The sequence below is a fragment of the Notolepis coatsorum genome, assembly GCF_963971535.1.
Source record: "Notolepis coatsorum genome assembly, chromosome: 2".
Lineage (NCBI taxonomy): Eukaryota > Metazoa > Chordata > Actinopteri > Aulopiformes > Paralepididae > Notolepis > Notolepis coatsorum.
In genome coordinates, this window is record NC_140166.1 from 69,564,696 (window position 1) to 69,592,119 (window position 27,424).

Here is a 27,424-nt window from a genome sequence, read left to right on the forward strand (position 1 = left end):
GCAGGGGTGGCCAACCCGTGGCTCGCGAGCCGCATGTGGCTCTTTGCCCGTCAATGTGTGGCTCTTCCATCCAAAATAAAATAAAAAAAAAGATTATAATATATATATTTAAAATGTTTATGTCACTCAAACCTACATTTCATTGTGGTAAACCTCATATTTTTATATTCAGAGGTAATTATATAGTTTACACTGTTTATTTTTCTCATATTTCTCATATAAGCTGTCGGGTCGTCTGACCCCTTCCTGGTGGGAATCAGTGGCATTTTCTCCATGGCTGTGCTAGTGTTAACCATTTCACTGCCACACTACCAAACGGTTAACCCTTTCACTGTGACAATTCACAGAAGGTTAACAGACGGCGACCGTCGGTTGTGTGACAGTAAAGGGTTAACCTTCTGTAGTGTGGCAGTGAAAGGGTTAAAACATGGCTTCACACGCGGCTTTGGATCACGTGCCCCGCCGCGTCAGTCGTCTGCGTGGTGGAGCGAGGCGATGCGTAGCAGCCTCCGGCGGAGGTTCCACAGCTGTATTCGCCTCCAAACAGAAACCGTTGAAGCTTCAAGCTTCAAGAATCAAGAGGTTGATTTGCCACATACATACCAGGGCATACAGTGAAATGCGGTTGGTCATGCCCGCATCGATTGTGCAAAACACAATAATAGAAATAGGCATAAAAAAAAAAAAAAAAAAAAAAAAAAAGGTAAGACACAAGATGTGCATGATAAAAAAAAAGACATGCTAAGTTGCTGAGAAACTGGTTCCTATGTACACTACTATACAATATACAATTTTAACTCCGCCATTTTTATACTTAAAAATTATTTTCCATTATTTAAAGTGATTGTTTTTGTGTGTGTGTGTGTGTGTGTGTGTGTGTGTGTGTGTGTGTGTGTGTGTGTGTGTGTGTGTGTGTGTGTGTGTGTGTGTGTGTGTGTGTGTGTGTGTGTGTGTGTGTGTGTGTTGTTCAAGTTGTGTGTACTATGGTGTACTATGGTGGCTATAAGACTATTTCCTCTTATTAAAAAGAAAGCACTTTAAAGTAGAAGTGAATAGAATTGTATGTGAAAAGAAAAAACAAACTGCTGCCACACATTAAAAGAAAGCACTTTAAAGTAGAAGTGAATAGAATTGTATGTGAAAAGAAAAAACAAACTGCTGCCACACATTGGCCTCAATGAAAAGGAAACATTTTCAGTCATCAATTGTCTTAGTTTAATTATTATTATTATTATTATTATTATTATTATTATTATTATTATTATTAGTATTCATCACTTTCAAGTAGAAGTGAATAGAATTGTATGTGAAAGAAAAAACAAAATGCTGCCACACATTGGCCTCAATGAAAGGGAAACATTTTCAGTCATCACTCATCAGTTGTCTTAGTTTAATTATTATCATTATTAATATTATTATTATTATTATTATTAGTATTCATCATCAGTGAGCGGAGCGCTATACATCTCTAGCAACACATGAGCAGCGTGATGTATCTGTACTCACGGGGGAAACATTGTCCTCGTGAATTATAGACCACTGCATAGATTTACCATTTGTCACCCAGTCAAGGCTTCCAGCGCAGCCCTTTGTGTTGTGCAGTCCACCACCACCACCACCACGTGCAGCGGGCAGCTCATTATACAATCATTTCAATATGTGTCATGTCACGGCTGTAATCAGACACAGTGATGCCATGCGGCTAACATGATAATAATGATGATAATAATAATGATGATAATAATGAGACTGAATAAAGAGACCGGCGATGATAAATGAATGATTAGTACATTGCACACAACAGGGGCAGGTTTAATGACGGCTCGAGTCCCACTGGCTGCTTAATAATAATAATAATAATAATAATAATAATCATATATTATCTATATAGCACCTTTCATACATGGATTGCAGTTCAAAGTGTTTCACAGCAAACAGCATAAAATTAACATAGGCATAACATTTGCATAAATAATAGGTATAAAAGATGATACAAGTAGTGCAATGCATAAAGTGCAGACATAATAATAGGTATAAAGGACAATAAACTAGTGCAATGCATAAAGTGCAGACATAATAATAGGTATAAAGGACAATAAACTAGTGCAATGCATAAAGTGCAGACATAATAATATGTATAAAGGACAATAAACTAGTGCAATGCATGAAGTGCAGACATAAGAATAGGCATAATAAGTACAGTGTTGCTCGAAAGCATGTGAACCCCCCCGAACAGCCAGTCCCCCAAACACCCCACACATCAATCCCCACCTAATACACCCCCCCCCTGATGAAGTATGTCATGACAATACACACCCCCTACACAGTGTGTGTGTGTGTGTGTGTGATGTACCATATCTATGTGCAGTCTCTCCAGTGTGTGTATGTGTGTGTGTGTGTGTGTGTGTGTGTGTGTGTGTGTGTGTGTGTGTGTGATGTATCATCTCTATATGCAGTCTCTCCAGTGTGTGTGTGTCTGTGTGTGCGTGTGTGCGTGTGCGTGTGTGTGTGTGATGTATCATCTCTATAGTCTCTCCAGTGTATCTGTGTGTGTGTGTGTGTGTGTGTGTGTGTGTGTGTGTGTGTGATGTATCATCTCTATAGTCTCTCCAGTGTATCTGTGTGTGTGTGTGTGTGTGTGTGTGTGTGTGTGTGTGTGTGTGTGTGTGTGTGTGTGTGTGTGTGTGTGTGTGTGTGTGTGTGTGTGTGTGTGTGTGTGTGTGTGTGTGTGTGTGTGTGTGTGTGTGTGTGTGTGTGTGTGATGTATCATCTCTATATATGCAGTATATCCAGTGTATCTGTGTGTGTGTGTGTGCTGTTGATTACATAATAACTCACTCAGTCAATGGAGATCCGGTTAATACAATTCATTAACTCGGAATGATCAAATACAAGGTGTAGAGAATATGGCTTGAATGGCCCCCTCATCCCAAGTGACCAGCTGTGTCGCCCAAAGCTAAGAGACCGTTTCACAGGAAGGGGATGTTGTTTATACCCAGGAGAGGGGGGGGGGGGGCACAATACACTGGGTAGAGGGGAGAGGGAGGAGACGAGACGAGTCCTAGGGGGAGACAAGCTCCTGTTATCCTCCACGGTGTGTGCGTGTGCGTGCGTGTGTGTGTGTGATGTGCCATCTCTGTATGCAGTCTCTCCAGTGTGTGTGTGTGTGTGTGTGTGTGTGTGCGTGTGTGATGTGCCATCTCTGTATGCAGTCTCTCCAGTGTGTGTGTGTGTGTGTGTGTGTGTGTGTGTGTGTGTGTGCGTGTGTGTGCGTGATGTGCCATCTCTACATGCAGTCTCTCCAGTGTATTTATCTCTGATTGGGTTAATCAGGATATAGAGACAGCAGCAGCATAGTAATGTAACACTGATCTAATCAAGCCCTCAACCTTGTGTCATGTCTGTCTGCCTATGTGTCTGTCTGTCTATCTGCCTGCCTATATGTGTATGCCTGTCTATCTGCTCTATGTGTCTGTCTGTGTATATGTTCTAGGTGTATGCCTGTCTGTCTGCCTATATGTGTTTGTCTGTATATCTGCCTATATGTGTCTTAATTCCCCCTATCATATCCTCTCACGTTATCATTTACCCCCCGCCCCATGGCTCCCCTTTCCTCTCCTCCTCTCCTCTCCTCTCTCCTCTCATATCATCTCCTCTCACTTTATCATCTACCCCAACCCCACGTCTCCCCTTTCATCCCCGCATCTCCTCTCATCTCCTATCATCTCATATCATCTCATCTCCTCTCATCATCTCCTCTCATATCTCCTCCTCTCATCTCCTTTCATCCCCTCCTCTCCTCTCATATCCTACTCTCTCATCTCTCGTCTTCTCCTCTCGTCTCCTCTCATATCATCTCCTCTCATCCTCTCTCATCTCATCTCATCTCATCCTATCATCTCCTCATCTCCTCTCATATCCTATCATCTCCTCTCCTCCTCGCATATATCATCTCATCCCCTATCCTCTCCTCTCCTCCTCTCATCTCCTCTCCTCTCTCTCTCCTCTCTTCTCCTCTCCTCTCCTCTCATCTCCTCTCCTCTCCTATATATCTCTCCTCTCATATCCTCTCCTGCTCCTCTCCTCCCCTATCCTCTCTTCTCATCTCCTATCATCCCATCTCCTCTCCTCCTCTCCTATATTCTATCCTATCTTCTCCTCTCCTCTCCTCTCCTCTCCTCTCCTCTCCTCTCCTCTCCTCTCCTCTCCTCTCCTCTCCTCTCCTCTCCTCTCATCTCATCTCATCTCATCTCATCTCCTCTCCTCTCCTCTCCTCTCCTCTCCTCTCCTCTCCTCTCCTCTCCTCTCCTCTCCTCTCCTCTCCTCTCCTCTCCTCTCCTCTCCTCTCCTCTCCTCTCCTCTCCTCTCATCTCATATCCTCTGTGTGTAACGACCCTTGGCATATAGAGTGGTGCATGTGATCCTCCAGTTCGGGTGTTTGATTTCAGCACAGCTATCAGAACTCACTCAAGGACCTTCACATGAATCCCATTTTCACCTGACAAGTGATAAGTAGATGGAGATGCCCACTGTGTGTGTGTGTGTGTGTGTGTGTGTGTGTGTGTGTGTGTGTGTGTGTGTGTGTGTGTGTGTGTGTGTGTGTGTGTGTGTGTGTGTGTGTGTGTGTGTTCTAGATCTATCTATCTATCTATCTATCTATCTATCTATCTATCTATCTATCTATCTATCTATCTATCTATCTATCTATCTATCTATCTATCTATCTATCTATCTATCTATCTATCCTATCGATCGATCGTTCTATCATGTTGATGCGTCATGCACACATGTTGGTGCTATCGACGATGCCACACTGAATCATACCGTGTGTGTGTGTCTTGGTTGTACGCCGTGGCCGCCTTTAGTCCCTGCTGTGTTAGTATTCCGGCTGTGTCTGTTCTCCCTCTCCTTGCCTCCAATCAGCATCAGTAAAGAGACAGCGTACGACCCCCTCAGGGCTCTGAGCTGCTGATAAGGTGCGGGCAGCACAGGCCGGCTGGGAGAAAAGGCTTTATCGTCTATTGGCATCAGACAGAAGGTAGCAGTTCATTCAATCTCACCTTAGTCGATTCAGAAAAATCCATTTATTTCTGAAATTCCAAATAAACAAGAAACCGAACAAAATCATCATGTTTGGCATGAGACTGGTGTCCCGCCGTCCATCTTGAATCCCGCCATGGCTGCGTCCTCTTGAGTCTGCGTCCTCTAGGGCTGGGATCACACAGGATGTCTCTTTCTTCTTCTTCAGTTGTTTTCTAAGGTTTGCTCTCGGCAGGCCTGCGTCTCCTACTCACCACGCACCTCCTTGAGGGCGATGGTGGCTCTGGAGGTAGAGCGGTCGTCTGGTAATCGTAAGGTTACCGGTTCGATGTCCGCTCCTCCCGGGCAGCGTGTCGAAGTGTCCTTGAGCGAGACACTGAACCCCTAATTGCTCCTGATGAGCAGGTCGGCACCTCGCATGGTCGCCTCCGCCGTCGGTGAGTGAATGTGTGAGTGAACGGGTAAAATGTGAGGAACTAAATTGTAAAGAGCTTTGGATAAAAGCGCTATATAAATGCACCATTTACCATCTACCATCTATTTAACTTCTACCATTTATTTACCATTTATTGGCCTCACATGTTTTAGGTGCCACAGCTTTAGTCACTCATCTTTAGCTGCATCGTGCCGCTTGCCAGTGTGATGAACTTGAACGACGTGCTGCTCCTTGCTAGTGACACTCACAGCTGTGTTTAGCTTCTGTTTAGGGAAATAAAGCAGCCAATCGGAGCACGGCCTGAAGTGGCACCAAATATGGCTGCTATAAACAGAGATGGTGGACATCGCCCCCTGTGGCCAGACGTGGCTACATCATCCCAGTCGGGCGGCAGTAAAACCTCATGACTCGACGCTCACAAAATGTCCTCCGTGTACAACATCTAATGGCAATTTGAGCAAAACGTGTCCACTAGTTTAAAGTAGGTCTGGGCGATGAATCGAGTTTCAATTTCAATTTCCAATGGCTGCATGCCATGTGGCTCTAATTTTGTCTTGTGTTGTAATAATAAATAATACTAATTCATTACATTTATATAGCACTTGTCTAGACACTCAAAGCGCTCCCCACAAGGTAGGGTGGAAATCGCCTCCTTCACCACCACTGGCAGCACCCAACCTTGGGCTACGCAGGCTCAATGGCTGCCATACACTGGCACCAGGCACACACCACACCACACAATGGCTGAATGGCTCAGGAGACAGGGATTGATATCAGCCAATTAAGGGGGAGGGATGATTAGGTGGCCTTGATGTCAGAGACCTGATTGGGAATTTGGCCAGGAACGTGTTGTAAACGCAGCACCGCGTTCTTCAGCTGGTGTTGAGACGGAGGAGGAAGCCACGGCCACACTAAAACTGGTAGACGAAGACAGAAAGGCAGCTTTTGGTCGAGAAGAACAGTTCAAACTAATTTAGTCGCCATCATATTAGGAGTAATCATGTTTAATGATCATGATTTCAATAGCAATCAAAATAATTGTTTCATGATTTTTGCCATAATCAAGCAGCCCTAGTTCAAAGTGTTATCAGGATTCTTCTGTGTGCCAGACGACAACTCATCCGTTTTCAGATGCCGCTAAACTGATCGGAACGAAAGAGTTCTGAATTGTTAGCGTTGGACGTCACGTAATGCCATTGGAATACATTGGATAAAATCACAATGAGTTCTTTGCATAGTCACAGGATCGGTTGCATTTACATTTACATTTTAGTCATTTAGCTGAACGCTTTCATCCAAAGCGACTCTGTACGACAAGTCAGCGGGAATCGACGGATACCGTCGCCTTCTGTTTAGCGAAGCTGTTCCTGCTTCATGTGGCGAGCAGCGCCACAGCAACTCAGTCAGTGGATGAGAACGTGACCGCTAGGGTTTTGGGCGATCATATAACTTTAATCATTTATCATATCGTAACAGGAGCATATAAGTCCTTCATTCCGACAGCCATCAGACTAATACAGTGCATCACTGTGCCTCACTGCATCACTGAGCACAGAGTGACAGTTACCATCTTCCAGGACTCTTACTTTTTAAACAGCACTGTGCAATACTACACCTACTGTAGACCTCAGTATATTTTTACTGTATTTATTTACTGTATATTTTATTCCATGTTTATTCTATTTTACTCTACTCTTATCCTAGGCAACTTGATTTGATTCATTTTATTATTCTAATTTGTGACCTGTTCTGTCTAAATGTTTAAATGTTGAGCGATTTGCAGTGTAAAATTTCCCACGGGATAATGAAGGTATTTCTATAAATTCTATTCTATTCTATTCTATTGTGATGAAGTTATGATATCGTGATATTGTTCTACACACGTATGTCATCTAAATGAAAATGAATGACAGCAACAATAATATGAACTCAAAGTTCTCTCAAATTGAGATGTTCTGTATTCGAGGGGATATTATTTGAAAACAACAGGTGTGGTTTGATGTCACATCACCAGCATCTGGATTATCTATCTTGTGATTTTGCACATGTGGACAAAACTGTGATATATGTTGATGTAGGAAACAATGTCCAGATGATTATTGTGATGTGAATATATTTAAGACCAGTCGGATGATTAGCGTGATGTGAATATAGTTAAGACCAGTCGGATGATTATCGTGATATGAATATAGTTAAGACCAGTCGGATGACTATCGTGATGTGAATATAGGTAAGACCAGTCGGATGACTATCGTGATGTGAATATAGGTAAGACCAGTCGGATGACTATCGTGATATGAATATAGTTAAGACCAGTTGGATGACTATCGTGATATGAATATATTTAAGACCAGTCAGCGCTGACATCAGGGATAATTCAAGGTCAACTTTATTTATATAGCACATTTAAAATCAACCGAAGTTGTACCAAAGTGCTGTACAATACAAAAACAGAAAATACTAAAAGAAATATAAAATACAGTGCACACACAAAGTCATATAATTACAATAAAGTTTAGGAAACTCTGTAGGGTCTGGGCAGCTGACCTAATTTCCAGTGGAAGACTGTTCCATATTTTAGGGGCAGCCACCACAAAAGCTTGATCACCTTTTGTCTGTAGCCTAGACCTCTGGACATCTAAGAGCAGTTTATTTGCTGACCTCAGTGCTCTAGCAGGGGTACAAAGATGGAGGAGTTCAGTTCAGCTAGGTACTGAGGGGCCAGACCATTTAAGGCCTTGAACACAAACATGGCCATTTTAAAATCAATTCTGAAACGAACAGGGAGCCAGTGCAGGATGTCGCTGCGAGTCGGTACAAGGAGAATTGTTCAATTAAATCTTTTTACAGAAGGTATACTGATGACAACTTATTTTGTGAAAATGATGATGGAAGCTCTTTGATCACTATCTCCCTGCATAGCAACAGAATCGAGCCATTTCAGATATCCAATGTGCTTCCCTTGAAATATTGCATAGTATACACCGGTTACTCTGATTGGCCCGTCAGTCACATCTAGCTGTTCTGATCGGCCCTTCATTGGCCCGTCAGTCACATCTAGTCCTGGACCTCAGTGTCTTGGCGTCCTCGACCGCCAAGAACCTTGGTGTTGTCCTTTTTTTTTTAAACTTTGGCCATTCCCCTGGCTCTTTTATGTGTTTATCACATTTATACTGGTCAAGGATGACCGACAGAAACAGGCTGAAAGGGTTCAGATGGGGGGGAAGACACTCTGGGAAAGGCACGGCTGCAGTCGGGATTCGAACTCGCTAAGCCCCAGATCCGTGACGAGCACGGTTGTCCACGGCGCTGAAATAGCGCTCGCGGTACGTGGTGAGCTACTGGAGCTCCCCCTTGGTGTTGTCCTTGACGACCATTTGAACTTCTCCGCTCACATCGCAGCGACAACCAGAACCTGCAGATTCCTCCTGAGCAACGTCAGAAGGATCCGCCCCTTCCTGACAAAAGAAGCCACCCAACTCCTCGTCCAATCAACTCCCAATCATCTCCCGCCTCGACTACTGCAACGCACTGCTCGCTGGCCTTCCGACCAAGCCTCTTCAACTCATTCAGAACGCAGCGGCCCGCCTGATCTCAAACCTACCGAAGTCAGCCCATGTCACCCCACTTCTCAGGGACCTGCACTGGCTCCCCATTGCTGCACGAATCCGCTTCAAGGCCCTCGACCTGGCATATCGTGCGGCAAAGGGAACGGCTCCCGCCTACCTCCGGTCAATGGTCTCTAACTACACACCCTCAAGACCCCTACGCTCTGCATCTTCTGGCCGTCTCAGACATACTCCTATCCGAGCTCCGGGAGGGTCATCAAGGAGAAGTCGCCTATTCTCTGTCCTTGCCCCACAATGGTGGAACGAACTTCCCACCACAGTTAGGACAGCCGAAACCCGTCCAATCTTTCACCGTCGACTAAAGATGCACTTCTTCAACCATTATCTGAAATGAAAAAATATATAATTATATATATATAACCCTAACTAACTTTACTGTCATGCACTTCTAATCCTAATATACTAACCTACACTGTAGCACTCAACACTTTGATGAACATTGTTACTCAGCTGATAGAGTTGTGCCCTTCCTGCTGTCTTGTCGTACAGAACGTGTAAGTCGCTTGGGATAAAAGCGTCAGCTAAATGACCAAATGACTAAATGTAAATATACAGAAGGCCACGCCCCCTCAGTCTACTGAGAGTGGGCTGTGCTTAGAGAGGGTGACGTAAAACACGTATAATGAATCAAATGATATATTTTAAGCTGAATATAGTATATAAATACTGTACTGTAACATTCCACAATAAGCAATTTATGACAAATTAAAACATAATTGTACTGGATCTTTAAAACTCATAAAACATTCAAACAAGCTCTGTCCCATCTGGTAAAAAAAACGATGCAAACTCCGTCTGTTTTACGAGTCACCAGGCTTTAAAGAACCAGAGTAGCATATTAATCACGTCTCCTGCTCAATGAACAGACCATCATTTAGGGAGCTCTGGGAAGCCCATAAGCCTGTCATACTATTTAACGTCATTATTAAGAATTATTGGTGAAGGAGGATCCATGATCCAACCAGCTGGCCCCGTTGGGGAGGTGGTGGGTGACATACAGGGCAAGGAGCCAATGAGGCATCGCACAATTAACCCAACCCCCCCCCCCTCCCCCTCCCTGCCTCTCACCCAAGCTCTAGTCTAGTCAGAAGTATGTGTGGATTGCAAATGTGTGTATGAAATGAGCTTGTGTGAAAATGCAGGTATTTGTACACAGTTGGTTTGGAGGAGACATAATGTGGATTTATACTCAATAAATACAGTATGTGGTTTGTCTGTAAGAATGAATGAATGAATGAAAACTGTATTTAACAGATTGCAGAATGGGTACAATACAGTACGGCTCGATACACACAATTGTTAAGGGGATGCAGACCAGAGAAAGACTTTCATCTCGTTTACATCAGGGTCCCCCATTTTCAATTCATAGTGACATTTATGACATACACAACATACATGGGGGCATAGGGACATACATGACATACATGTATATAGTACTGTTACCTATTAATCGTTTAGTCGACTAATCGGTCGAAAGGAGCCGTAGTCGACTGGCCAACCTCTTAGTCGAATATAATACAAAAATAATTAATATTTTTTTTATTTAATTTTTTTTTATAATTTTTTCCAAAATAAAAGAGGCCTAGAAGCGTGGCTAACGCTAATGGCACGCATACCAGAGGCTAACTGCCTATGAAAACAGGCACAGAGGCACTGAAAGAGGATTTCACCCATCTAATGAACACACTAGACTAGACAAATATCAAGATGTATCCATCAGTGGACCAATTGCATGCTTTTGCAGAGGACAAGAAGCCTTCAGTCGACTCCTTCAGACATTAAGCACCCCCCACAGCCCAAATGGAATGATACAAATTTTTAAAAGAAAAAAAAAGTTTTAAAATATTATGCGTTTTTTTTATTTATTTTTTTTATATAAGTCGACCAATAGTCGACTAACGGCAAATGTTGGCCAATCCTAGTCGACCATCCAAATCCTTAGTCGGGGACAGCCCTAGCCAATATACAGTACTGTTACCCATAGATCCTAACAGAGAATATACATATGATGGGGAAGGGACTGTACATTAGGAGGGGGTGGGTGGGTGGGAGGAAAAAAAAATACATACGGTAGGGAGAAAATATATACATACGGTGGGGAGGAGACCGTCTATTAGGAGACCTGCGCTGCTACTTGCACATGTGTCTTCTTCCCTGCCAGATCATCCGTGAGTGAGTGACCCCAGTCTGCCATGCATAGCCCAGGTCCTGCACGCCGTGGGAGAAATAGAAGACTAAGAATAGAAGACTAAAAATAGAAGACTAGCAACTTATTGTTTTCATGATGGGCTACATTAAATTTTCTTACTCGCTTTTCCTCCAGTGTTCAACACAGTATCAGTGATGTGACACCTATTTACGCTGCATTAGAGGACATATTCGCATGTAGTCAGCTGCCTTAAAGGACCTATTCACATGTTTTCAGATGCCTTAGAGGACATCAGCTGCCATATTCACATGTTTTCAGCTGCCTTAGAGGACATATTCACATGTATTCAGCTGCCTTAGAGGACATATTCACACGTATTCAGCTTAGAGGACGTATTCACATGTTTTCAGCTGCCTTAGAGGACATATTCACATGTTTTCAGCTGCCTTAGAGGACATACAAGGAAAGATGAAATTACCTACCTGGGTTCCATCCTAGAGGCTAATCTGTCCTGTGACAAAATAGCATCCAATGTAATAAAAAAAAGTCAACCAACTAACTCGATTCTTGTACCGGATCTCCTCTCTGGTAAACAAGAATACCCTGAAGACTCTGGCAGGAGCACTCATTCAAGGGTACTACGACTATGCTTGCACCTCATGGTACCAAAGCACCTCAAAGGAGCTAAAAACAAAATTACAAACATCTCAAAACAAACTGGTCAGACTACTGCTTGACCTGACTCCTAGAACCCACCTCACCCCTGCCCACTTTGACAACCTAGGATGGCTTAGAGTAGACGATAGTGTACAGCAACTTGCAATGTGCCTGGTCTACACTACACGACCAAGGTACCCATGTACATGTCAAAATACTTCCCAAAGGTCAGTGAATACCACGATCACAACACCAGAGGGAGCTCCACAAATCATGTTAAACCCAGATTCGGCTCAAACAAGGGACTAAACACGTTTCGCAATTATGCCACATCAATGTGGAACGCCCTACCCAAAGCTGTAAAGGAATGTGAATCACTACCCACTTTCAAAACCACTCTCAAAGAACACCTACGGGAGACTGCAATTCGAAACTGGCCCCTGTAAATGTATAGATGTAGCAGTACTGTCTATCTGTATGTCATGTATGTCCTGATGAATTGAAAATGGGGGACCCTGATGTAAACGAGATGAAAGTATTTCTCTGGTCTGCATCCCCTTAACAATTGTGTGTATTGAGCTGTACTGTATTGTACCCATTCTGCAATCTGTTAATAAAGTTTTCAATCAATCAATCAATATTCACACATATTCAGCTTAGAGGACATATTCACACGTATTGATTTTAGAGGACATATTCACACGTATTCAGCTTAGAGGACATATTCACACGTATTGATTTTAGAGGACATATTCACACGTATTCAGTTTAGAGGACATATTCACACGTATTCATCTTAGAGGACATATTCACACGTATTGATTTTAGAGGACATATTCACACGTATTCAGCTTAGAGGACATATTCACACATATTCAGCTTAGAGGACATATTCACACATATTCAGCTTAGAGGACATATTCACACGTATTCAGCTTAGAGGACATATTCACACATATTCAGCTTAGAGGACATATTCACACATATTCAGCTGCCTTGGAGGACATATTCACACGTATTCATATGTATTCAGTCAATGTGTATCTTCTATAGCAAACTATCCCACAGGAACCATGCATTTGTTTACATTATAGAGCTTCCTGTCTTACTATGCGACAGTGGCTCGGGAGGTAGAACAGTCGTCTGGCAATCCGGAGGTTCCCGGTTCGATTCCCGCTCCTCCCGGGCAGCATGTCGATGTGTCCTTGAGCAAGACACTTAACCCCTAATTGCTCCCGATGAGCAGGTCGGCACCTTGCATGGTCGCCTCCGCCGTCGGTGTGTGAATGAATGTGTGAGTGAATGGGTCAAATGTGAGGAACAAATTGTAAAGCGCTTTGGATAAAAGCGCTATATAAAAAAGCAGCCATTTACCATTTACTATGCTAACATTGCACATGTTGGGACATTTGCAATAATGGTGTTCTCTAAGGTGCAATATGTTTAGCTGATGTGAAATATTTGTTTTCTACTGTGATGTTTTGCAATGCTTTTCTTTTTTAAAACCTTTTTTAATGTTCTTGTGAATAAGTGCATGTGTAGCAGAGGGTATGTGTGGGTACATGAATGTGTGGTGTGACAGTGAGTATGTGTACACTAATATGTATGGTGATTTAATTTTATTTGATTAGACATTTAAAAAAATATATACAAGATTCCAGAAAAACGTCAAGGATGCTACACAAAAAAGTCAAGACTTACTGTATTTCCATTGTGGTCATTGGTCTCAGACAGACAAGCAATACAAAACATGACCATAAATAACAATTTGACAAACTACATAGACATGAACATTTTAAATGCAGTACAAACGTAGCCACAGACAACAATGTATCAGAGACAACATTTTCATGCATTTTAAAATCTAGTTTTTGACATTGTCGAGGAGCCATCATTTGACTTTTTTCTTAAAATTGTATGGTAGTGTGTCTATGGGTACATCATGGATGTGTTGTGTGGTAGAGTGTGTATGTGTAGGTATCGTTCTTTTAGGTGCTGCACAAACTAATTTTGTTGTACAGTATTGTGCAATGACAATAAAGCGTTCTACTTCTACTCTACTTTCAGTACTGCTTCTAGGGTCAGGATTACTCTGTTTTTGAACTGCAGCCATTCCCCCCAGTGTGATCGGACAAGTGTGTGATTGCCAGAACACACGTACTGTACTGTACTGTACAGCAACGTCCAAATCCATTGTCATTAAGGAGAGTAGTTTGAAGACCTGTTAGAGAGTCAACTGTGTGCTCGTCCCCCTGAGGAATGGCTATGTGGTCAGAAATAAATTCAGCTCTCGAGGGGTTTCAATCTCAGCTACTGTATGTGCTAACTGATGGATTTCTAAGTCATGATGTAATTGCTGATATGCACTCTCTCTCTCTTGCTCTCGCTCTATGTCTCTGTCCCTGTCTATCTATCCATCTATCTATCTATCCATCTATCCATCTATCCATCTATCCATCTATCCATCTATCTATCTATCTATCTATCTATCTATCTATCTATCTATCTATCTATCTATCTATCTATCTATCTATCTATCTATCTATCTATCTATCTATCTATCTATCTATCTATCTATCTATCTATCTATCTATCTATCTACCTCTCTCTCTCTCTCTCCCTCTCTCTCTCTCTCTCTCTCTCTCTCTCTCTCTCTATCTCTCTCTCTCCTCTACCTCTCCCCATCTATATCCATCCCTCTCTCTCTCCATTTCAAACATATCTTCCTCCCCATCTCTATATATCTCTATCCATATCTCTCTCTCTATCTATCTCTCTGTATCTCCTCTCCATCTCCCCATCTCTATACATCTCTCTATCTCTCTCTCTCCATTTCAACCCTATCTTCCTCCCTCTCCCCACACTCTTTTTCTTCTCACATGTTCTCTCTCTCTATATCTACCCTTACTTCCTCCCTGGACGATTCTATATACAGTACATCCCCATGGCCTCCCTCTTTCTATTATTCTCTTAGTAAGGGTACGTGTGTGTAGAGAGAGAGAGAGAGAGAGAGAGAGAGAGAGAGAGAGAGAGAGATATGTTTGAAATGGAGAGAGAGAGGGATGGATAGAGATAAAAGAGAAATATATGGATGAAGAGGAGAGAGGGTGGAATGGATAGAAGTAAAGACAGAAAGGAGGGAGGGAAAGATAGGAATAGAGGGAGAGATAAAGAGAGAGGGAGAGAGGAATAGACAGAGGGAGAGATGGAGAGATGAATAGAGAGGGAGAGACGGGAAAATAAGGAGAAAGAGATTGATAGACTGAGAGAGAGAGGGACATAGAGAGATTCAGGCAGTATTAGCAGTGTAGCTGGGCTTTCACTCTGCAACCTTCCTGAATAGTTTAGACTGCCAGCATCTGACCTCACGCCTCCACAGCACACACACAACCCAACGTAAATCATATACACACATGCATGCACACACACACACAGACACACACATGTACACAAACACAGTGTTCACTCACTCACTCACTCACACACACACACACACACACACACACACACACACACACACACACACACACACACACACACACACACACACACACACACACGCATGCACAAACACGCACACACACTGACACACACAAACACAGTGTTCACTCACTCACTCACACACACACACTAAGGCTGAGCCCGAATGTTCGAACGTTCGTTCGCTACGTTAACATTCGAATTTTAAATCAAAATTCGAATTTTACATTTTTAATAATAATAATAATAATTTTTTATAATATATATAATATAATAATTTCTTTTATGTGTCTATTCATTCCGTTTAAACCAATTGGGTTTTTCTTCACAGTTGCAGATAAAGATTAGGCTACACTAATATTATAGTATTACAAAAAAATGCTCAGTTATATTCATTAAAGAAAGTTGATTTAATAAAGAAAATACTAATTTAATCAGATTAATCACTTTATTAAAATTGAGGATTTGGTTTGAGGATATTTATAAAAAGAAAATTATAAAAAAATATTTTGAAAAAAAATATTTTAAATGTTTTAATTTGTTTTGTATTAAAAATGAAGGTTCGAACATTCGTTCGAAAAACCCTGACGAAGTTCGAATGCCAAAAAAAAGGCTTCGGGGACAGCCTTAACACACACACACCATTTTCCCGACGTCCCTTTCCATAACTCACTCACTGTTTGTCGTAGACACTTGTGGGAGGTATCATTGAACTAAACAGTTACGTTTTTCATCTGTGATGGTTTGCCCATAACACCTTAGGAGCCACGCCCCCTTTCAATCATAAACCATCAACCGTGTGTGGTCATTAGAGCGTTGTGATGCTCTTACAATTCTGTTAAAGGAACATGCCATAATTTTGGAAAATGAGCTTACCGTCTTCTCCAGAGAGAGACAAGAAGATAGATACAAATTTCCTCTCTGTGTGTTCAGTAGAAAGCTATCTGGCTGCACGTTAGCCTAGCTTAGCACAATGAATGGAAGCGGACATGGCCGGTTAGCCTTCGGGAGAGGTGTTTGTTGGACAATGCCTAGGCTTAACCGACACTGTCCACTTCCATTCATTGTACGTATATAGACATAATTATTCTTAAAAGCTTATCAACTTAGAATTATAATTGGCATTGGCATGTGTTATTAATCAATCCTGTATAATTTTTTTTCTTTATTAGTTAAAATAGTACATCATTGACCTGTCACCTCCCAAAATTATATATTATATTTTGTGTTATTATATCTTCTATTATCTTTTGTTACATCCTATTGTTTTGTACTTCATTGATATGCATTGTTTTGATGCTCTTCTTTCCTGTTGTCTTCTCTCTTCTTTTTAATCTATTATATTCTACTATTTATTGCACTGACTGCACTATTGCACTATTTTACTCTGTCTATTTTATATTACTCTTTTTATTATTGTCTATTTTTTAAACTGAATCAAACCATAGACGAGGTGGCCTGTTGGGATGTTAGATCCTAATGTGAAACACTGTGATTTTATATGTCTGCACTTTATGTGCTCATTTTATGCCTTATGTCTTTTGTCTGTTGTGAAGCACTTTGAGCTGCAGTTTCTGTATGAAAGGTGCTATACAAATAAAGTTTATTATTATTATTATTATTATTATTATTATTATTATTATTATTATTATTATTATTATTATTATTATTATTATTATTATTATTATTATTTATTATTATTTATTATTATTTATTATTATTATTATTATTATTATTATTATTATTATTATTATTATTATTATTATTATTATTATTATTATTATTATTATTATTATTATTATTCTACTGTATTCTATTCTCCTCCTGGGTAATGTCTGACCGGGGCTTCTTGTGGTTCCAGTGGGTGCCGGTGATGACAGAGTTCCAGAGGAGAGAGACCGTGTGGGGCTTCGTGCCCGGGGTGCCAGGCCAGCCCCTGGCCCTCCACCTGGGGGACTACAACCTGGACGGCTTCCCCGACGCCCTGGTGGTCCTGAGGAACACCAGCGGGAGGTAGGAGGGCTCACACACACACACACACACACACACACACACACACACACACACACACACACAGTGTTCACACACTCTGCATTTCTTCGATGTTTCGAGCGGAGCTATAGGGGATAACCGCGTCGCTCGGGTCATCAGGTGGGCGCCCCCCTGCTTTGGTGTTGTATTGATGCTAGGCCCCTCCAGAGGGCCCCACGGTAGGATATTATCACCATATATATACGATAATACGACACGATTTGAAAGACAGAAGAAGCCAGTACAAAATGTTCAATTGCTATCGCTATCAGCTCTATCTTTAATGTTTCAAAATGTTCAGTTGCTATTGCATGCACTCATCTGTGTTTCACTACACACTTGAGTGCATGCTTACCAACTGTCCATCTGCAACACTACTATCACCGACATCTAAGAAGGGGGATCCCCCCTTGAATGGCCCTTCTAAGGTTTCTCTCCTCCACACTGCCTGTGGTGCTTTTTTCCATATTGTTAGGTTTTAATGAGTTTTTCCTTACCTTCACGTGGGGTATGTCTGGGAGTGTTTGCATTCATTCATTTATTTGCATTTATCTTAAATTTGTTGGACCTTATGGTGTTCTTGTTTTGTTCTTGACTTATTGTTATGTTTCTTCTTGACTTGTTTAAAGAAGACGTGTCCGGCCCATGGGGACATTAACGTGTGTTGTCGGGCCTTACAAATAAATTTGATTTGATTTGATTTGATTTACAAACTGTAGCCTTGTGCGTTCCAGTTCACAAACATTTACATTTAGTCATTTAGCTGAACGTTTTTATCCAAAGCGACTTACAAGTTCTGTACGACAAGTCATCAGGAAGGGCACAACTCTATCAGCTGAGTAACAATGTTCATCAAAGTGTTGAGTGCTACAGTGTAGGTTAGTATATTAGGACAAGTGCATGACAGTAAGGTTAGTTAGGGTTAGATATTTTTTATTTAATTTTTTAGATAATGGTTGAAGAAGTGCATCTTTAGTCGACGGCGAAAGATTGGACGGGTTTCGGCTGTCCTAACTGGGGTGGGTAGTTCATTCCACCATTGTGGGGTAAGGACTCTTTGATGGCAGGTTCTCTTTGACGACCCTCCCGGAGCTCGGATAGGAGTAGGTCTGAGGCGGCCAGAAGATGCAGAGCATAGGGGTCTTGAGGGTGTGTAGTTAGAAGATGCAGAGCGTAGGGGTCTTGAGGGTGTGTAGTTAGAAGATGCAGAGCGTAGGGGTCTTGAGGGTGTGTAGTTAGAAGATGCAGAGCGTAGGGGTCTTGAGGGTGTGTAGTTAGAAGATGCAGAGCGTAGGGGTCTGAGGGTGTGTAGTTAGAAGATGCATAGCGTAGGGGTCTTGAGGGTGTGTAGTTAGAAGATGCAGAGCGGAGGGGTCTTGAGGGTGTGTAGTTAGAAGATGCAGAGCGTAGGGGTCTTGAGGGTGTGTAGTTAGAAGATGCAGAGCGTAGGGGTCTTGAGGGTGTGTAGTTAGAAGATGCAGAGCGTAGGGGTCTTGAGGGTGTGTAGTTAGAAGATGCAGAGCGGAGGGGTCTTGAGGGTGTGTAGTTAGAAGATGCAGAGCGTAGGGGTCTTGAGGGTGTGTAGTTAGAAGATGTAGAGCGTAGGGGTCTTGAGGGTGTGTAGTTAGAAGATGCAGAGCGTAGGGGTCTTGATGGTGTGTAGTTAGAAGATGCAGAGCGGAGGGGTCTTGAGGGTGTGTAGTTAGAAGATGCAGAGCGTAGGGGTCTTGAGGGTGTGTAGTTAGAAGATGCAGAGCGTAGGGGTCTTGATGGTGTGTAGTTAGAAGATGCAGAGCGGAGGGGTCTTGAGGGTGGGTAGTTAGAAGATGCAGAGCGTAGGGGTCTTGAGGGTGTGTAGTTAGAAGATGCAGAGCGGAGGGGTCTTGAGGGTGTGTAGTTAGAAGATGCAGAGCGTAGGGGTCTTGAGGGTGTGTAGTTAGAGACCATTGACTGGAGGTAGGCGGGAGCGGTTTCCTTTGCCGCTCGGTATGCCAGGTCGAGGGCCTTGAAGCGGATTCGTGCAGCAATGGGGAGCCAGTGCAGGTCCCTGAGAAGTGGGGTGACATGGGCCGACTTCGGTAGGTTTGAGAACCTACATGATATAGTATAATAATAATAATATATAACCCCTAGAGCACACTGGTGTTCTTGCAAATTCAAAGTGTCCAAGAGTGATTATTTCTCAAGTGAAAACACAGAAACATAGTACATACTGTACATACAGTACACACAGTAAATCCACATGGAGGCTTATCATATGTACACAATGTATGTTGTTGAGATGAGATGCATATTTGTTTGTCTTATACAAATCAAATACAGATGTATTTTAAAATCTATGCATACAGTTATTGGATTTTAAACACGCTCCATGTAGGAGTTCATACCAACGTGAAATGAGGTTGTGATGCAATTACAGGGGATTAGGTAAAGACATACATGCAAACAAACAAACACACACCTACGCACACACACGCACACAGGCACGCACGCACAAACACACACGCACCGTTATATATCATTATTAGCACTGTTTCAGTTCTCGCCACACAGCGTTCATACTGCACCTCATGTGACACTGTGAATAATGTGAATATTCCTCAGCTAGTCAGATAGTAAATTATATTGACCATATTGATCAAATTGTTTACACTGCCTGTGTTGTCTTTTACTACCTGTATACTGTGTTGTTTTACTACCTGTACCCCTCCCCCCCTCCCCCCCATGCTGCTATGATGCCTGAATTTCCCCAAGGGGATCAATAAAGGAATATCTTATCTTATCTTATCTTATCTTATCTTATTTAATGCCCATTTCATTCCTTCATATCGCACGCGGTGTTTTGATGGGATTATTGGAACCATAGTATTCCATGGAAGATGCCTTGTAATTGACTCTATAACCAAATAGCTTCAGATGCATATCAATTTTGCTTAGACACACATCTCACACACAAATGTATTTTTAAACGTTGGGATTTAATCATATCACTGTGAAATCAGGCGACAGGATTTGAAAAACAGAAGCCGCTACAGACTGACTGCCGCCCCGGTAATCTGCCTCGTGCTTCTCTCCCCGTTCACAAACCCAGAGCTTGTTCTGCTCTGAAACTCCTCGCAGCAAACATTTAAACAAGAATAAATATATAAATAAAGCAAGCTTCTGGTGGGAGATCAAGAGCAGGCCACTTAATCATCCCTCTCCTTAATTAACTGATATCAAGCATCTCAGCCTGTGTGCATGTGTGTGTGCGTGTGTGCGTGTGTGTGTGTGTGTGTGTGTGTGTGTGTGTGTGTGTGTGTGTGTGTGTGTGTGTGTGTGTGTGTGTGTGTGTGTGTGTGTGTGTGTGTGTGTGTGTGTGTGTGTGTGTGTGTGTGTGTGTGTGTGTGTGTGTGTGTGTGTGTGTGTGTGTGTGTGTGTGTGTGTGTGTGTGTGTGTGTGCGTGCGTGACTGTGTGTGACTGTCTAGAGGCAGTTTATTCATGCCACCTGCAGGAGTTGCCAATGCATCTCTCTCTCTCTCTCTCTCTCTCTCTCTCTCTCTCTCTCTCTCTCTCTCTCTCTCTCTCTCTCTCTCTCTCTCTCTCTCTCTCTCTCTCTCTCTATCGCTCTCTAGAGAGAGTTAAGCTACCCTCTACATTGTAAAGCACACCAGAAAAGCATGATATACTTCCATACATTCTATATAAACGCAGAGCATTCATGTATTCATCCGGTGCCCTATCTCTCTCTATCTCTCTCTCTCTCGCTATCTCTCATTCATGTATTCAGCCGGTGCCCTATATCTCTCTATCTCTCTCTCTCTCGCTATCTCTCATTCATGTATTCAGCCGGTGCCCCTTGCAAAGTGGAGCCAAAGGGGAGGGTAACTCTGACCGAGAGAGTCGACCAATCGGGAGGGGTTGTACCCAGGGCGACACCCCAGTGAGCCAGTGTGTGTTATTTAAAAAACCGACCTTGGAAGTCACAGAAAGTGAATAATATGTGACATTGCGTGACATTGCGCGCAGGGTATGTAGACATACAGTGGTCCAACATGCTGCTGGTCGAGGCACGTGTTTTTGGGCTTCGGACTTCGTCAGGGTTTTTCGAACAGACTTTCGAACCTTCGGTTTTAATAATAATTGTAAAAAAATAATCCAAAAGAATGTTGTTCACAAAAGTTTTAATTTTAATTTTCATTTTTTTTATATACTCAAACTAAATCCTCAATTTGAATAAAGTGATTAATCTGATTAAATTAGTATTTTTCTTATTAAATCAACTTTCTTTAATGAATATAACGCATCAGTTTTAACCCTTTCTCTGCCACGCTTATATCCATCCTTATACCATCCTCTGCCACCTCTATTTGTCCATGGAGATGTTCCCCTTCTTTGCAGGGCTATAACTTTTTAAATTGTATTGCTAAATTGACAATACTATGGCCCATTCAACGTCAAGTATCTATCGTTTAAGATGTAGCAACGTTCTACTTTTTCATTCACATATTCATACTAAAATACGGTCTAAAGTATAAATATGTTTTTATCATATTCTGCAGCATTCTGCAGAACGTGAGTTATAGCCCTAAATACATATATTAGATCATCAAATGTAGTTTGATACCGATTGACGTCAGATAAAAAATTTCAATTGTACAAGGTCCTACACGTCATGCCTCATCATCTGCTGGTGACCGGAGGGGGGGGGGGGGGGGGGGGGGGGGGGGTTATAAGCCCGTGGCCGACTTTAAATCATTTATTTAGTATGGGTGATATGTTGATCAGAGCAGTGTGTATGTATAATAATAATCAAACACGCTGAAACTCACCGCAGCTTCCTCGTAGCGTTGGGCGATCAGTGTGGAGCAGAAAGTTCGCTATTATGGGATGTCGATCTTGTTGGTCCAGTTCCAGGTTGTATAATACGATATACGTCCAAATCATGTTGTTTATCGAGTTATTGGCAACGGATCGCTATCCAGTGTATCAAGCTGGAGTCCCGCTAGCGATAGCGAGTGGCCGGACAAAATATGGGTGAGCACCACTTCCTGCCGCTCACTTCCGGTTTTGGCGATTCGCCGATCGGCCACCAGATGGCGGTCTTGAACCGTTGGAGAGTTGAGAGGAGATCAACAGCAAGTCTCAAGTCTCCGTGGGTGAAATATGATTGCCATGACAGATTTTTGAAATATTTATCTCAAAGATGCTGTACGACGTCATTGACAGATTAAGCATGGCGAGCAATGACGTCTAAAGTCGCCCTTGGCGATTAAAGGGTTAATACTATAATATTAGTGTAGCCTAATCTTTATCTGCAACTGTGAAGAAAAACCCTGTTGGTTCAAACAGAATGAATAGACACATACAAAAAAAATATATATAATAAGAAATGTAAACAAATAAAACGTTTTATTAAAAATAAAAAATTTGAATGTTGATTTAGAATTTGAATGCCAACGTAACGAACGAAGGTCGGAGCGTTTGGGCTCAGCCCTAGTGAGCAGGCCGTGCTGATCTCCATCTCAGAGGCACACGAGCAGGGAGAGCTTTATCTTCACTGAGGAGACGTTCAGAAGAGCAGCACACTGTGTTCCAGACCGAGGAGGACATACGGTACACACCACAGACATCTCTCTCTCGTGTGTGTGTGTGTGTGTGTGTGTGTGTGTGTGTGTGTGTGTGTGTGTGTGTGTGTGTGTGTGTGTGTGTGTGTGTGTGTGTGTGTGTGTGTGTGTGTGTGTGTGTGTGTGTGTGTGTGTGTGTGTGTGTGTGTGTGTGTGTGTGTGTGTGTGTGTGTCTGCACTTGCATCATTTGGGGTGCTTTTGGTTGCTTTTGTGTCTGTTTGTGTATGGGTTTATGTCCTTATGTGTGTGTGAAGGACATGTATGTATTATCTTGTCCGTAGATGGAGATAAGATAGCGGACACAGGGTCAGGGCTGTGCTGGTCCATGCATACTGATTGATCCATATATATATATATAACATGCTACTTGTGTGTGAGTGCATGTGCGTGCGAGCGTGTGTAAGCACAGGGGTTGTTGAAATATCTACAGCCTAAAGCCCTGTTCGTAGGGACACGTAACACAGGGACCCATTGTAATAGAAAATTTGCCCCCGAACTCTGTGATTTCCCAATACGCACTCGCACTGGACGAGAACTTGACACGCTCGTAGTTTTGACTGTCGGGGGTGTGCGTGAGCAAAGGTTATTGTTTCAAATAGCACCGTGAACTAATGTATAACAACGGAATCATGCAGAGTACTTCAATATCCTTTAACGATAAATCAAATATGTGACAAATTAACAAGAAGTTACCATATCAAGAGGGAACTGTCTTCAACCTGTTGCTCTCCATGCTGTGGTGAAGCAGAATCATTTGGCGTTTGTATTGAAAATGCATTTAAACGTTCAAGTTTTGTTTTATTTGTCACACATAAGGTGCATGTACTTGGTTGGTTCTGTATGAGCCCCCTGAGATTGTGCTTCATACAGTAAAAAATGTAAAAGAATAAAAACCAAACAGTAACACTATAGAAAATATACAATATACAAACTGAAGTACAAAATGCAACCAAAATGCAAAAATGAGGTAGAGATATAGTGCAACTCTTAAGTAATAAATAAATAAATAAATAGATACATTATGGTGTAGTGTTAAAAAGTGTTTAAAGTGTCTAGAGTGAATGTTAAAGGTGAGTGTTTAAAGTGAGTGTGTGCATGTGGATGTGTACCTTCCTGTAACCTTCCTGTATTGATTCGATCAAAAACACCTCAAATTACTGAGGTGCTGATTCGCACTGGACTGATATTATCAGACAACCTGTTTCCTGAAATATGGTAGGTCATTTGTACTGGGATTTTTACTTTACAAATGACGGACATTTAAAGTTTCATTGAGAATCTGAATATCCCCCTTCTAACCAATCAGAAAAGCTCAAAGCAAATGTAATTGAAATACAATCGCTTAGTGATTGAATCTATGCGGTTCTCATTCAACACAGTCAGACAATGAAGACAAACCACACATTTTTTGTGTGTGTATTCCAATGAAACTCCCTTTGAGCTCCTCTGACTGGTTAGAAGGGCGCCCATGTTAAGATGTACTTTTGTTTGAGTAAAATTCTAACAAAAAAGGTACACATTGTATTTTTTTTTTGCACATTTACATAGTCAATGGGTCCTGTTGTTCAGCCTCACAATGCTATTGGATAGTAAATGTGTTTATAGGTCCCACGTTCTGGCCTCTGGAAGTTGATAATGTCAATTTAATTTGGGCCTCACAGGGTTAAGCAAGCTTACAAGACAAGACGGAGGCATAATTCCATCATTGTCTTGTGAATGTCTTGTGAACTTAGATGATAATGAAAATTATGGCCTTGATATACTCTGCTTTGAATGCTTGGGTCCACACCTCTTATCGACAGGTGTGTACATAATATAGGCACCTTTTAACTGTATCAATGGTGGGTGCTACCCCCCTGGGTTCGGTCCAACTCAGTACACTCAGAGACAGTCTCAACACCAGCCAAGTTGGCCTTTATTTGCCTTTATAAGTGACAATACAATGTCTACGTGTATGAGAGCTCTGCAGCATCTGCTCTCTCTCTCAGATTCTGTCTACATGTAGAGCTCTGCAGCCTCTGCTCTCTCTCTCAGATTATGTCTACATGTAGAGCTCTGCAGCCTCTGCTCTCTCTCTCAGATTCTGTCTACATGTAGAGCTCTGTAGCCTCTGCGCTCTCTCTCAGATTATGTCTACATGTAGAGCTCTGTAGCCTCTGCTCTCTCTCTCAGATTCTGTCTACATGTAGAGCTATGTAGCCTCTGCGCTCTCTCTCAGATTATGTCTACATGTAGAGCTCTGTAGCATCTGCTCTCTCTCTCAGATTATGTCTACATGTAGAGCTCTGTAGCCTCTGCTCTCTCTCTCAGATTATGTCTACATGTAGAGCTCTGTAGCCTCTGCTCTCTCTCTCTCTCTCTCTCTCAGATTCTGTCTACATGTAGTTCTGCTCTCTCTCAGATGCCGTGTGCGAGTCAGTCCGCGCTGCAGTCCCAGGCTCACTGTGAATTAGAAGGGAGTGATTAATCACACAGACCAGCTGCACCTGTGCTAATTAACCCTCCCCCATCGCTACTCCGATGAGCTCCTTCTGTCTATCCTCTGGGCAACCAACCCCAGAACCACACCCCTTCATCCCACCAAAAAACGTTGTATGCTTAACACTTTTGCGGCCAACCACGTATATACGTTATTGGGCGCCAACGGTTAACGGCCAAACATTTATAATATATACGTTTTTGGATTGTTTTCCCTTTTTTCGATTTTAATATCCTATTCAATGTCAGGGACCTGTATGTTGCCGTTAAAAGGCATACTGGGACTCCGAAGGTGCAGTACCGGCCAGATCCTGCTAGTAGGCAGTATCGAGAGTGCAGTAAACCCTGTTCCAGACCGGGTGCTACGTTTAAACTGCTCCGGGCGCACTTTTCTAGTAATGGGAAACCTAGGGCTTCACTCGATCGCATTGAATCGTTTTCGGGGCCCCCCAATTTATATGTTGTGGTGGGTTATGTCGTGGACCGGATGGGCATAGGATGGACCAGATGGCGATCAAATAATTGGAATATTCTTTTTGGAATACCACCGACCACAGGTAAGGACAATCTGACGTCAATTTCAGCTTGATCGTGCATGGTTTTCATACCCATCCCCCTGATCGGCGTGTGTTGTGGTAATAACGAATGCCGTTATAGGCAATCAATTAATCAGAAACTACCCCCCCCCCTTTCATGCATTCATGATGAAACATAATACCCATCATATGGATTTGATTTGGAAATAGTAGCGTGTCCAGGGACGAAACGCCAATGGTTTGAGTAGAATTCACGTTGCACCCTATAACCAGCCTCCCATTCATTCCGATCATTCCGAAATTATACTTATATTCACCACGGGATAACGAGTGAACGTATTCATGAAATTCTTTTTAATTTGTTTGCATCTTGAACGGAAGATGGTATTGTATCCATAGCTATAATATAAAATATAGATTTAGCTCTACAAACAAGGTGACGCACAGTGAAACTATGTAATGAAAACATGGCCGTGCTAGAACATGATTGGGAAAATTGAATGGCCCCCGAATGTGTTAAATAAACAATTTCGTTGGAGCGCTAAACAAGAGTCTTGAGCCCTTCTTCATGTCTTGGATACCCGTGTTTCACAGTTTGGCTCAGCACTGAAGAAAAAATATCTATCACAGGCCTTGTTCCTATTCCCCACAGCACGCTGGTTCCAACAACCATGACATAGCATTCATTACCTGTGTAAAAAAAAACTAAACAAAGAAAAACATTAAAACAAGTCACAGAGCCGTATACCGTTCGCCTTGGTCAGTATAATGCATCACTGTGATGAACACAGGCGTTGTACTTTTCCCTGGAACTACTTTATGAAGTGACCATTAAACCATCTGCCTGCACCACCTCTGTTTCCCCTTCTCCTACTTTCTCTCCCTCTCCTGCCCCTCCCCCCCCTCGGTTTCCTTACTTCCCTGACTGTTCCCCTACTGGACTCTGTATCTGTTACTTGTTACCCGTGGTTGTATGTCCTGCGTCTTCATACTGTTGCTTATTCCCTGGGGGTCTTTGTTTCTCTGTTCATTTGTTTTTGCTCATTGTCAGCGTCTTTGGGTTCCTGAAAAGCGCTTTATAAATAAAATGTATTATTATTATTTAGTGCTGTCAATAGATTAAAAATAATTAACTAATTAATCTCACAATTTTCTGTAATTAATCTAGATAAAAAAAATAGCATTTTTCTACTTAAGACCGAAGCGTGTAACAGATATTTACTCGAGTAAAATCATGGAATTATTGTAAAATCAACACAAAGAAAGTACATTTAGATTCAAAGACTATTTTAATAGCTTTCTTTGAATACACTTTCTCTCCTGTGAAATACAAATGTTCAACAAAACCGTCGACATTGACTCAGCTAGACCTCTTTCTTA

General features: G+C 42.2%; 1 protein-coding gene across 1 annotated transcript in view; it reads left to right on the top strand.

The window, feature by feature from the left end:
• Positions 1-27,424, top strand: part of itfg1 (integrin alpha FG-GAP repeat containing 1) — a gene marked incomplete at its 3' end in the record, with an annotated part of 338,836 nt that overhangs the window by 199,457 nt on the left and 111,955 nt on the right. Inside the window, exon 10 of the mRNA XM_084308210.1 lies at positions 17,253-17,404. Coding sequence (XP_084164336.1) covers positions 17,253-17,404 — 152 coding nt within the window. The remainder of the gene's footprint in view (positions 1-17,252; positions 17,405-27,424) is intronic.